We start from the raw sequence: 14681 nt of genomic DNA on the forward strand, positions 1-14681 counted from the left end.
TAATATGATTGCTGTAGGAAACAGTCAACATCTTTTAAATTACGATTATGAGAGTGAACACAAATATATATATAGGTTACAAAACATTTCACTCGAGTAAATTATCTTTAAAAGGTGGCAATTTTAACCACGAGTCGCTTGACCTGTGTGATCTGTCTACCACAACAATATGAGTGGTAACGGCAGGGACTGTTACCTGGTTTAATACACATGTTTGCTGACATATATGTAAATACAGCGTAGTGATATCATCATATGTAAAACAATTACTAATTTGTATAAAAATATATTTTGATAAATAACATATTTTTTAAAATTAGTTTAGACACATCTTAATCCATCACCTCCAACCCCTTAAAAGCATTTGAAATGAATCTCGATTTTCGTCAGAGATAAAATCTTACACAGTTTCATTAGTAGTCTGACAATCAAGTCACAATCTGGACACGACGGTATGGCAGCGATGTGATTCTTACAAACGTAATTAAAACACTACGTGACACATAGCACGCAGAGAAACTACTTAAAATTAAAGTTCAAAATATCGACCAATTAAAAGACACCAAAAGCTACATCAATATACCACCAGTGATTTATCGATATATATGTTTTTTTATCAAACGTCATGATCAGAGAGTGAAATGTCAAAATGTATTGTTGTAGTAACAACATCCTATATTGTTACGAGTCGTACGTTATGTCGAATTTTAATATGAAGCTTCTTCTTTGAATTCTTGTTAGCTTAGGTCAAGTGGGATATATAGCTAATTGACTTAATTATTGATTAATGAGATTGATTTACCTATTTATATCGGTCATGAAATTCGAACTATAATGCATGCTACTACAACTGTTACAATCGTAACACACAATGCCTTCCTGAACAATACTAGGAAAACCAGGTAAATCGTGACGTAGCCTTTGTCATGTACAGCGTTGTCTCACACATATGTTAATTTAGCCCTGGGGCCCTTATGGGGATATTAACATCTACATATATATTTATCTTAATCATAATCATATGATACGTTAATTATTCATTTTTTTTCTCTACAAATTCTTGTGCACCGTAGTTTAAATTTGATGAATGATTTAATTGTTTGGTAAACTAGACTAAACGTCCGGGAAGGATAACCCCTCAAATCAATGTGTAGTTGTTAAAAAACAAGTATGTAAATATCCAGTTTTCTAAGAATTACAAATATAACAACACATCTGATGACGTCTTTTACGTGGTATAAAAGGATCCGCTAATTTGACATACTGGTAGTATTGTCTACTGCAGTTAGACAATATGTTTCTCAGCCTGGTAATAAGGTAGGTGGCTTTGAATGGAGAAACCTCTGTAACAACAAGTACACATCAATGATATGTGGGGGAGATAAAAATGAGTATTTGTACATCTATTTGTATATTACTTTGAGTTTTTAGAGTTTGAGCAACTACATCATTTGATTAAATGACAAGTCGGTGAATATTTTCACATATTAAATCGATTTTTTTTTAGTTTGGAAAACAACATCATTTCGTAAAATGTGCAGTGGTTGGATATTTTTTGTACATTTTGTGATTGTTTTGAGAAGTAGTATCTACATTACTGGCGGTAAAAAATACTTTTTTAATTATAATGTTAAATTTTGCTTTATGAGTTTACTTTCGCAATAACTCAGGTATCAACTGAAGATTATTCCGAAGAACTTTTAAACTGATATTTCTTGACTTTGGCAATGCATTATGCTGATAACCATCAACCAAGTTACATTGTAGAAGAAACAACAACACAATAACAAAATGTCTTAAGATTTTACTTTTGTTTCTATCTATTTCGATTTCGCTCAAAATTCAATTTAGGTATATATTACTATAGGTCCTCACATCGCTCAAACGGCACTGTCAGAACGTCGGAAGTGCTCTATGATGAAGTTTGATTCAAATTAACTATCATTTTCCCGTGTGACACTTGTCCAATCTTGACACTGTTTTTGCACAGTTATACATTTCATTATATACAAGCATCTTCTGTTATGTTTCCAGTGAGGGTTGCCTAAATAATGTTAGGTAAGCTGCCTCTTCCATTTGTTAAATTGTTTTGTATCAAAATTTCTGATAATGAATACCTGATTTCCCTGTATTGTTTTCATGTGAGATGAATATACTAACATTTTTTAATCCAAGTATATGTTAAGATATTGTCTAGTTTTACATATGCGTTCTAAATTTATATCTTTGTCAACATTTCAGAATGTTGCAAATTTTCATGGCTGTTCTGCTGATGGCTTCAGCAGGGCAAGGGGCGTTGTCCTCGCTCAATACCAACGCATTGCTTACGGGAATGATTGAGGTACCCTCTGAAGCAAGGGTTGCTTCACAGTTTCAACCTGTACAGGCCAAGAGTTCGCCGAGTCTTCCAGATATCTTTAGAAGTGTTGAGAGTGTTATACCAAGCGCCCGAAAGAGTTTTCCTAGCGCCAAAAGTATTTCACCAAGCGTCCAAGATATCGCTCCAAGTCTTTCTGTCATTCAGTCATCGGTTAACGACGCTATCAGCAAAATAAGGACAGAAAACCTCGCCGAAGCCAAACTTGGAGGTAATAACCAATGTTCCTTCCCATGTCTGTCTAACTTAAGATTTTAGGATTTAGTCACAGAGAAACACTATTGTGTGAGGCAAGAGGTCACATACAGCATTAAACATTGTAAGTTGCACTTTATAATATATCTTAAAATAATATCATATACGCTTTTGTGATTATCATACACTGACATAGACACTACTTCACTACTAAGCCATTATTTTCATACAATAATATAAGTATTACCCTTTTAATACTATACCATTGCATTTTGAAACCGTATTAATGACGTCAAACGGATTTAATGTATCATGCTATGGTATGATATACACCCTCCCTTACATTCTTCATACAACCATACACTGACATACCCTACGGCACTACCCAGAATAAACTCACACGTACAGCAAAAATAGTATCATAATATCCTTAACAATCCAACAAATATGGTCCTAAGGGGCTTATCAATGATGAGCATTATATGGAACAAAACAACATAAGACAGACGAAATATGTAAAATCATGTTGGTATACACACGTATATATTTTACTATGGTAAGTCATATCTTGTGGTAGAGACCAAAGGGTTTCAGAATATTTGTTAATTTTGTAATTGTTATAGTGATGATATTCTGCTATAAAAACAAATCTCTTGTAGTTTGTAGATCAAAATAATCCAATAACATGTGTTTAACGGTAACCGGTTAGTGCGACACACTGAGGTTAGTCGTTACGCTTCAGTAAATAAGAATGCGTTGTAAAGGTATAATCCATCTTAATACTGGCAAGACTAGCCTCGTCTCGGTTTGGTATGTTTTTGTTTAACGTCCTATTAACAGCCAAGGTCATTTAAGGACGTGCCAGGTTTTGGAGGTGGAGGAAATCCGGAATATCCGGAGAAAAACCACCGGCCTACGGTCAGTACCTGGCAAGTGCCCCACGTATGTTTCGAACTCGCAACCCAAAGGTGGAGGTCTAGTGAAAAAGTGTCACCTTAACCACTCGGCCACCGCGCCCCTCCCCTCGTCTCGGCGACTGTCTCTGGATCATTTGATTCATATGGTACCAATACAGAAGCAGTTCTGATATCGTGTATGTGTTCATTCCTTTTAGCGTTCGATACGGTGGACAGTGCCACTGAAGGGTTCGGTCCACATTTAGGAACCAGTTCTAAGGCGATAGCACTAGCTGAATTTGCTGACCTCGTGGTGGAAACAGCCAAAGACACGGCGACCAGGTGAGAAAACAATCGCTTATGATACTCTTATATTTCTAATCATCCAATGTTGTCGACAAGTGATATTTATTTTTTATTTGTCATACGGATTTTTTGAGATGATAAATTAATAAATTACTAACTGAACAACTCTTCAGGAATAATTCATCATAACACTAGACAAGATAAACTGTAATCTCCGTTGCAATACCCGCTTCACTAAGATGTCCACATGAACCGAAATTATGGTTTTATAATTGAAAGTCTGGCCGCTCCGGTACATTGCCTGTAGTTTATCTGCTACGAAGAACCAGATCAGGGAAATCACCTATTTACTGTATTTTGCGCTCTCACTGTTAACATATATTTCGTTGGTACGTGAACAGTATTGATCAACGCGAAAGGCATGTGTTACTGTTTTAAATCATATAGCAATACACATGGAATTACGGTAACTCAAGACAACAGTCGATAAAACAATGGAACGCGATAACAAAAATTCAACTTGATATGCAGACCATTAAAGTAGAGAGACAATACGAAAAGATGTTCCTGAAGTGAAAACGCGTTTTGTTTAAGAAATAATTAACGATGATTCGTGTATTATTGCAGGATATACAACGAGGACGAGGATATTTTGCAATTGAATTAATAACGAAGGCCGTATGCCTGAGTTATTAATTAAAATTGCAAAATATCCTCGTCCTCGTTGTATATCCTGCAATAATACACGAATCATCGTTAATTATTTCTTAAATAAACCGCTTCCTCTGGTATAAAAGTTAAGCACTGTTTTTATCTCCTCAAACAAGGCCCTCCCCTAGTGTAAAAGTACCATATTTATTCACAAATAAGCCCCCTCCTCTAGTTTAATTGTTAACTGTATTTATCCTGAAATAAGCCACTGCCTCTGGTGTAAAAGTTTAGTACAGTATATATATATATATATCCTCAAATAACCCCCTTCCTCTGGTGTTAAATTTTAGCTCTGTATATATATCCTCAAATAAGCCCCTCCCCTAGAGTAAAATCTAAATACCATATTTATTCTCAAATTGGCTCCCCTTCCTCTAGTGAAAAAGTTTAGTACCGTATTTATGATCCAATAAGACCCTTCCCTTAGTAAAATGTTTAGTTCTCAAAGAATATAAACGTTTAAAAGTTTACTACCATATGTATCCTCAGATAAGCCCCTGCTCTAGCAATAAAATTCAGTACCATACTTATCCTAAAATAAGCCTTCCCACTATTTTAAAAAAATAAAACTTTGGGAGAGTTAAATTATGAGCCACGTTTAGCTAACTGATGATTCTTTCAAAATTTGTAGCCAGAGATTTAAATATGTAAGTTTGGATTAAAAAGATTTTTGTATATATACTATATACAAATAACCAAACTATTTCAGTTAAAAACATCTAATTTACTGGTTGCATACCAATAATCATAACCAATTAAAAGATTAGAAATATTATTGATTGGACGACACAAAAAATGAGAGGCTCTCTTTTAGATGAATGTTAAGGACCTGTATACCCCATAAGATCACTTTTAATTTTTAACCACAATAGGAAGTTTTATCATAATAGACTTGCTCGGTAGCTGTCGCCGCTGATACTCTGACAATGTTTTCGTTAGTGGAGCTATGCGTCAGATTAATATCTCTCTCCCCTACAGCTTGGTGTCGCGACAAAATTAGTTATTTCCCCATCGATGGCGTGTTGGGTTTTCATCCGACATACAAGGAAATGTTTCCTCCTCGGCGTCGTAATAAAAGCTGAATGAAGCTAATAATGATTGAAGACCTTGTAAACGACGTTAAACAAATGATGTCTTTATCGTTACTTTATCTGTTTTAGATTGAACGTCCAGACCGCCCCAGGGATCAGAAGAGCCCTCAGTAAAGTCGGTACTAACTTTCTCGTCCCAGCCAAGCGACGCTGTCCTTTCTCAAACCCCAGATGTGATTCGAGTTCACAGTACCGGACAATAGACGGCTCCTGTAACAACTTGAATAACCCCCTGTGGGGTAGGGCATTCACGGCATTCGAGCGATTTCTCCCACCGGCATACGACGATGGTAATGTACTGTACAATATTGTATCATTTTTTCGGCATAGCCGTATAATTTTCTTTTGGCCCCGGATATGACGCGGCAGGTGGCGTTACTGGTCAAGTGAAGTATGTGATTGGTCAATGTAGCGGTAGATGCAAAATGTAGATTTGTAGTTAAAAACGAAACAAAGTTAAGATTGAATGCAAGCTGAATAAGTGGATGTATCTTTTCAAATGACACATTAATACAATTATATTCCTGATTCAAATGCAGTCTAATTATCACCAAATATGATTCAAACCGATATAATTTTGTAATCCGTGCTCAAATTCATAAGTTCGTTAATTTATTTCAACAGCAGATTTACATTATATCCAGGATTAAAACTATGCCGTTTTTCTTTCTTAGACATTTCTTGTTTAATTTATTTCCTCGTGATTGTGAAAAGTAGCAATGGACAATCATTAAAGGATGAAGCAACAATTTCCTACAACATAATATTTCATCTTAGTCTTTAGATATAATTCATCATTTACCTTTTATCTTATACAGTACTAAACAGGAAGAGTTACTTCCCTTACACTAACCTGCCATACATTGAACATTTATACATTCGTAATTGTAATACAGCATGATCATCCTGGTAAACAATTTGTTAGATAAACACTTTGATTTCTTTAAAAAAAACTATAACAATTCGCTGTAGCTAAAATTTTGGTAAAGAGACAAACGAAATAAAAAAAATATGATAAAGTCAAACAGATTGTGATATAAACAAGCATCCTGGGTAACGCGAATGCAATTCATTTCCCCCAAAGGCCCCGCTAAATCAGGAATAGTGACCTTGACACAAACTTCTAAACCTGGAACTTATTTGAGAAATTATGGCCCTTTATCATTGTGAGAAGTTTGATCAAAATCAAGCCGCTAGAGAGCTGTCTACTTGTGGGCTACGAACATACATTACCAGACTGGCCCACTGTCTCTAGAATAAAAAAAAAATCAGTAAAATTAATTTATTTGTTTATTTGTCTCTAGAATGTGTAGGTGAAAAACGAGGGATAGATAAGCTAGAATTAGAATCAAGCTGAACCATCCTCAGCAAAAAACTTTAATTCTCCTTTAACCTGAATACAGCAAGATAGATAAATATCAATATTTGATTTTGAACTAAAGGCGATATATATGTTTCGTGTTAATATCTCATTTGTATTGTTGTTATTTTCAGGAGTTAATTCACCAAGAACGAAAGGTGTTTTTCGTAAACCACTCCCCTCCGCCCGAAATGTTAGTCTGGAAGTACATACTAACTTAGGCGTTCGAGCGAAGAAACTAAGTCACCTTGCCATGGAATTCGGACAATTTGTTAGCCACGACATCCAAATGAATGCTCTCGCTAAAGGTAAATATTAAATCTGAATTACGGAGGAACACAGTCATTGGTTTATAATGTTATATATACAGTCCATTAATTCTATAACTCAACATGACGCTTAAAGGTTCTATATAATATTCTTGAAATCATTGACTCGATCGACCGTAAATTGATGAAATACTCGCTACAGTTTGTGACAGGTAATATGTTTTTACTTTGATAGGATATGGCGGGAGAAACCTAAACTGCTGTCGATTTAAAAAAAGGTAAGTTGGGAGCCCTGTCTTTAACCGATGTATGAAAAATAAGGCTCAGTCCAACAGTTTAACACAATTCATCATTATACACTACGTTGTGGAGACCTGGAGTGGCTAGTGATTGGTCGTGTTACTTCACGCCCAAAGCGATGTGCAAACTTTGCAGTCAGTTTGACAAAGTATGCCTAGTCTGTGGATTGCTCTCTTATTTCGAAACTACCTTGGAGGGAGGCAAAGTAGTAAAATAAAGAAATAAATAAATAAATAAATGAAATTAAACATTGAAAAAAAAAACAGAGATTAGGTAACGTTTTCCATAACATTTCGATGTCCAAATCGATTTATAGTAAAATTCTACACACAACGCCGTTCAATCATATAAAAAATCTGTTTTGATTTGGTAACAGTCCTCATACTTCGGCCGATACTCTACATCTAGTTACGTAAAGGGGGCCGGAAATATCTCCAAAAATAGAACAAAGTCAGTGATGCTAATTTCGGCCATACTGCAGCCCAACATTGATTATTCAAGTTATGTAATCGAGGTATATATAATAACGTTATAGTAATGTATTCTTTTTCAAGAATAATCCTGTTTATTTGGTATAACATGTAATCAAAGAACATCATACAAATAGTATGCATAATATATATTATAGTTACCTCTGACCTATTCAACACCAATTTTAGCGAAACTATTTACATGTATTCTGATACACTGTAGATGAACGATGATTTGTGCTGTATACGTCATCATGTATGTAACTTATATACTGTTTTTATTACAGGAAAAATTGCTTCCATATCCCTGTTGCTAGTAATGATGAGTTCTTTGACAAAACTTGTTTAAATTTCGTGAGAGCACTTCCAGCACCGTCCCTCGACTGCCGTCTAGGTACGTATCAATACCAGATAAAGATGTCAAAAGGGCTCGTATAACTCATCTGGTTTTTCAAATTTCAGCTGTGAATACTGTGAATATATTGCATTAGAATGGGTGTGTGTCACTGTAATCGATTTTTATAGTTCGTTTTACAAACTATAGTTAAGTTATTTGTATTAAGTTATATTGATATACTATATAACTTTCATATCTTTGTTTAATTCATCTAATTTCACTCACTTTATTTTTCAATAACATGAAGAAAAACTTGATGCCCATCAAATATCAAAACTAATTATCAAAATATATATAACTTATTTGCTTATTATTTCTATTTACACTGCACATCGTATATAGCATGAAGTGGTGGTTATACGCAGGATTATGGAAAACAAGTCATACGTGTCATTATAACAGCACAATATACATCTTACACTGCCACACAAGACATTCTAACAACACAACATTCACCTTTCATTAGTCTCGGAAGTCGTTAGAACCACACAACATACACCAAATAAGAGACACACAAGACATTCCAACAACACAACATACACCTAATAAGAGACACACAAGACATTCCAACAACACAACATACACCTAATAAGAGACAAAAAAGACATAGTAACGATCCAATATACAACTAGCTCGAGTCATACAAAACATCATATAAATACAATATGCACCGTACACAAAGGACTTTTCCTAATTATTTGTGCATTTTTGTAATTTTTAATACCATATAATCCACAGGTGTCCGACAGCAGCTGAATCAAGTAACACACTTCCTGGACGGTTCTGCTATATACGGTTCTGACCAGGAAAATCTCAACCTGCTCCGGGACGGAGGTATGTGCATATAAGGAACATTAATAATAGTTTAAATTTTATATACCACTATATCATATCAACAAAGCTTTCTCACATTATAAATTATAATATGTTGTTATTTGACCTTTAGAAACAAGCCAATGTCTTTCCCAACTCACTGCGGAGAAAAACAGCTGACACACAATATTTCTTCCAGTGGCCTGTCACATTTCGGGAAAGATCCTAAAATTTTCGAAAATAGCGATAACAGTTGTTGTTTAAAGACACAGAATCCTCGAGTTAAGACGATTTGAACATATCTACATCAGCGTAAATCCTGTAATGAAAGTATCAGATTTCACTTTAACTTCTAATAACCATACCAAAAAGTATGTTTGTCGATATTGACATTTTTCATCGTTGTAATTAAATTCACCGTTTGGTACCTTTTGAATCCGCAAATATAATTAAGTAAATTATTTGCTACTATAATTTCCTGCAGAGATTCATATAACCATTCTTTTTTTCAGCCTTCCTCAAATCTCAAGGCAACAATGATCTATTGCCTCTTAATTCGAACGCCATCTGTGCCCAGGCTTCCAGGAATAAGTGCTTTCGAGCAGGTAAAGATTTTATGTAAAATAACGCTTTCAGTGCCTAAACCTCGTAATGTAAAATACCTCGCTATGATTGCAAAGACTTCATCAATTAAAATAACTCGCTCTCAATACCAAGCCATTATCCTGTAAAATAATCCGCTATCAGTGCCTAGACTTCTAAATGTAAAATAAGCTGTTACAGTCGAGTGACTGTGGCCCATTCCCATGTGTTCCGCTATCTTCTGATAAGGGGCCTTTGGAACTCATGCAGTATTTCTGGTGTCTTCTGATGAGGGGCATTCGGAATTCATGTATACGTTAAACCACACAATGATACACTGCATGTTGTTAATAATACGTTGACTAAAAGTAGCGGTGTCTTGTATGACCCAGGATGGTTCAAGGATGATAAATCCAATCAGACATACATTTCATTATCATGAATTATAAGTTTATCTTTTTTAATATAAGGTGATGTTCGAGTGAACCAGCAGCCCGCTCTGATTTCTCTACAGACAGTATGGATGAGACATCACAATAATCTAGCTAGGCAAATCAAAGGCGCCAACTCGGGTATGAGTGATGAAATTATCTTCCAGGAAACCAAGAAACTCGTCACTGCCCAGTTACAGCATATCACTTACAATGAATGGCTTCAAGAAATTCTGGGAGATACTATTATGAATCAGTTCGATCTAAAGCCAAGACCATCTGGTCAATACTACACTGATTACAATACAGCCGTGAAGCCAATGATCAGAAACGCCTTTTCAGCTGCAGCATTTAGGTTCGGCCACAGCATGATAGGAGACGACATCACGGAAAAGAAGGCGTCTGGCACCGTCCTTCATCACAGGCTACATACCACCTTCCTGAAACCTGAACTCGCTTATAGTGGCGGCGTCAACTCCATTATGACGGGATTGTATAACTCACCATCACACAAGACGGATCAGCATCTAACACACGAAGTTACAAGACATTTATTTCAGACTGCACCGAAGAATGGCCTGGACTTGGCAGCTTTAAACATTCAGCGAGGACGTGACCACGGCATATTTGATTACAACACTTGGAGAGTTGCATGTAATCTGGGTCTTGCTCAGAACTTTGATGGATTGGATTTCCATTCCGACGACATGAAGAACCTTCTTAAGAAAGTTTATGAGTAAGTTTTATGCAAGTATTATACATCATTTAATCATTACATGATTATATCTTACAATACATTTCTCTAAACCTAAAGTATGTTGCTCAAGAACAAAAGAGATTTGAAAATGTATGTTTCCTCTTCAAATAGCTTCATTTGTGTTATAACCTTGTGAAAGTTTTGCACAGGACCATACAATAATTTTTGTTTCTAAAACACATCAACAATTGAGACAAACGGAGTCAATCACCAGTAGAAAAAACGCCAGTCAAAATAGAAAAACGAAAGAGGTAAAATTCCAAAACGTTATCACTCCAAAGGCAGACGACCTTAGACAATATTACAATAAAGGTTACATAGAGAACCTCCAATGAATTGAATAAAGATTAAAAAACTTTTCATAATAAATTTCATTGATGATGTCAGTAAAACTTTCATAAATGTATTCATATATAAGACAGATGAATCATGTGACGTCACATATATTACTGACGTCAAAAGTATTTTCGTCGTAACAATAGGTTATTTCCCATTTGCCTTACGATATTGATGACACCGCCATATGTCATGGTAGAATAGGCAAGGTATATTTTTAATGCGTTCCCGATGACACATAATCTGTATTAGATAAACTTAACATAGAAATAAGGTCATCGAAATCCATTTCGTATCATATCATTATATGTTGGTATATAAATAGTTCCTATTTTTGGCTACTTAACCTTTTTGCAGTTCATTTAAATCTCATGCATAAAGAACACATATAAAGTAGCATATATTAATTTAACTCAAACTTGCTTATATAATCAAATGTGTCTACTTGAATAACGTTAAATCCTATCGAAACTTTAGTTCGATAGACATTGGAACAGATAGCAGAAATCCAGAATATTTAAAGGAAAAACATGTAATTATACGGATCGGCATTAGTATTTATATTTCGTGATAAAAGATAAAAACATAATGTAAAGAAAACCTTTGTATATGGTATTATATATTTTGTCCTTAGATCTGAATTAATACTGATTTTCCTATTTCCTTGAATGTATAAATGTGATGTGCATTGCAAGCTAATATGAAGCAGTTATGTCTTTATAAGTGAATTTATCATTTCAGTACTGTATTTGACATTGACTTGTTCACTGGAGGCGTGTCAGAAAGCATCACCCCCGGCGGAAACATTGGTACCACGTTTGCCTGTCTTATTGGAATACAGTTCCAGGCTCTGAAGAAAGGAGATCGATTTTTCTATGAAAGTGATACAAACGTAAAATTCCCCATTGGCGTTTTAGATGAAATACGGAAGACAACCATGGCAAAGATTATATGTGACACAACAGGCGTAACATCGATACCTCGCAATGTATTCAGAAAACAGTCATCGACGAGGTAAGGACAGAAAAGAATATTCTACTCGTAGGTTCCTGTATAGAATGGCCCCGTCTCTATAATATCAAACGTAAAGAAATTTAATAAATACAAATATCAAGCATTCAGGAAACAATCATCTAGGTAAGGACAGAAAAAGACTATATTACTCATTGGTTTCTGTATAGACTCGCCCCCTGTCTCTAGAATATGAAGATTATAGAAATAGAAATTGAATCTTATTCTTTTTGGAATAAAGGATATGTCTGACACAACCAGGGCAAGGTAATCTAGTATTATACTCAAGCCGGGCAAATAGTTACAAAAAGGTAGGAACTGGTGGCCAGTCTAGGTTTTGCATGTCAATTTGGTGAATTGCGGGGTTCCCACTCAAGAATTTGACATTTCTTTCGAACTATTTCTGTTGCCTCTGTCATATTATTTGTATCAACAACTAACTTGGTGTAGTTGAAATATCTAATTCATCTCAACAAACTTCCATCTAAATCCAAGGATTTTGCAGTCAAAATAGCTAATGAGATTGCGAGTGTGTTCAAAATAATGTTATGCATAAAAGCTTAAAGACGATTCTGAAACTCTCGTTACGCAGAAGAATCCTTTAATATAGTTATTGCAAATGCAATCTCCTTTCATCAACTCGTTTCATATGGAATGCAGTTTCATTTAAGAACCTGTTTGTAAAGTTATTTTTTATCATGAATTAAAGTCCCCACGTTTCAATATATATGAACACCTCCTTTAATATATTATATTCATCGGGAAGTTATCTAGTCTCGCATTCAATAAATAAACTTACTTATAGGGGAGGCCGTCTTCAAAAGAGTTATTGATAAGACTTTAAACCAAATATAACATGAAGGCTGGGAGGTAATATCCTGCTCCTTTTTCGTTTTGGAGTTTTTATTTTGTCAAATCTCTATACTTTGTTTCATTTGCATATGTTTATTATGGAGTAATTGTGTTTGTTTTGATCTGGTGTAGATAAACCTCATGTCAGATACAATGGTATGATGGAATGTCTCCCCTGTGTGTTAAATGATTTCATTACTTTATACTTTGTTTCAGTAACCCGGATGTAAATTGCGGATCCTTACCTAGCCCGTCCTTCTGTTCCCCAGTCAACGGTAGGTGGAGTTCCTGGTCAGCATGGTCTTTTACCCCGGGGTGCATCTCGGTAAAAACAAGAACCAGACAATGCAATAATCCAGCTCCAAATGCGTGTGGTCAGGATTGTTCAGGATCCAAAAGGGATGTACAGCTTGGAGGGGGAACTGGAGGCGGGATATTTGATCTAACTGGAAATAATTGTAACCAAAGGTCTCGTTTACCGATCCGACCGGTACCTCTTCCTAACCCAGGACTTCCATTTCCAAGACTTCCATTTCCAAGAATTCCGGAAATCCCAAGACTTCCGGAAATTCCACGATTTCGAAATATCCAAAATATAGCTATACCTTGATCACACATAAGTGCTAGTAGTTTACATATGGCCTAATTAATATATAGATATGCATTAAATTACTGTTCAATATTCAAGGTCGCATGACAAACTTTCTACTTCATACATATATAATTAATTATTCCATAGATGTTACTCATATCTCTGTATTAACGGAATAATGTTTGGTCCAGGTGTTCGATCCTCTAATTCCCGGATGGAGTACAAGGAGTATTTGCAAGATATGACATTCTGCAAAAAAAACATCAAGCTTTCCTATATTTATACGTTAATTGTTTTGTTATTAATGACGAAATCGTGTCGAATCTATTTTTGCTTGAAATAATGACCTTACACACGTTTAATTATAATGATTGATTATTGATTGACGTACATAATTGCATATTTGTACATATCCTTTAATTTTCATGAACATCATATTTTGTGTTTTTCTAATTATTGTATTTCTGCATCGCGAGGTTGGAATTTTAGTCGTTTCTTTACCGTGGATACATTTAATTATTTCTTGCTTTTTTGTGATATGCAATTGATATTTTGTCTGTCTTAATAAATGTTAATCCGTTATTGTTTCATTTTTATTATTCGAATCACCCTGCGTCCGTGGTCCGTGGTCCGTCAGTCCGTATTTCGAGACTAATCGGAAAGTAACATGGGCGACCTTGGTACATCATTTTGCATTTTTGGACCAATCCGTCCTGAAAACAACATGGCCAACAAACAGCCATTATCGCTAAATCTCATATATAGGTTTCCTTATTTAAAAAGTGCTGAAGGGATGTTTCTCAATTTGCACAGATTAGTAAAAGGAAGGGAAAAATAGAGAGAACATCAATCCGACATGGAACCTATAAAGATCATTCAATGGTGGGCACCAAGATCCCTCTGGGATCTCTTGTTGTTTACATTTGTACTATCTG

The 14681-nt window shown here is 35.2% G+C and overlaps 1 protein-coding gene across 1 annotated transcript; it reads left to right on the top strand.

Moving 5' to 3' along the window:
* The first annotated feature begins 1240 nt into the window (after window positions 1–1240).
* Window positions 1241–14326, top strand: LOC117340979 (chorion peroxidase-like). Its single transcript, XM_033902768.1, has 12 exons — window positions 1241–1317; window positions 2242–2588; window positions 3687–3810; window positions 5646–5866; window positions 7071–7244; window positions 7441–7483; window positions 8263–8369; window positions 9111–9206; window positions 9698–9790; window positions 10238–10934; window positions 12033–12305; window positions 13371–14326. Exons 1-12 carry the CDS (start codon window positions 1295–1297, stop codon window positions 13762–13764), a joined length of 2592 nt encoding a protein of 863 aa, XP_033758659.1. The 5' UTR covers window positions 1241–1294; the 3' UTR covers window positions 13765–14326.
* The last annotated feature ends 355 nt before the right edge of the window (window positions 14327–14681 follow it).

This window comes from Pecten maximus, chromosome 13 (assembly GCF_902652985.1).
Source record: "Pecten maximus chromosome 13, xPecMax1.1, whole genome shotgun sequence".
Taxonomy (NCBI): domain Eukaryota; kingdom Metazoa; phylum Mollusca; class Bivalvia; order Pectinida; family Pectinidae; genus Pecten; species Pecten maximus.

What these genes read in the sequence shown, in the direction of transcription:
- LOC117340979 (XM_033902768.1), top strand. Translation starts at nt 1,295, where the DNA reads ATGTTTCTCAGCCTGGTAATAAG. An exon ending in CGCCGAAGCCAAACTTGGAG is followed by an intron (nt 2,589 to 3,686) that starts GTAATAACCAAT and finishes CATTCCTTTTAG; the next exon opens with CGTTCGATACGGTGGACAGT. An exon ending in TGCTGTCGATTTAAAAAAAG is followed by an intron (nt 7,484 to 8,262) that starts GTAAGTTGGGAG and finishes TTTTTATTACAG; the next exon opens with GAAAAATTGCTTCCATATCC.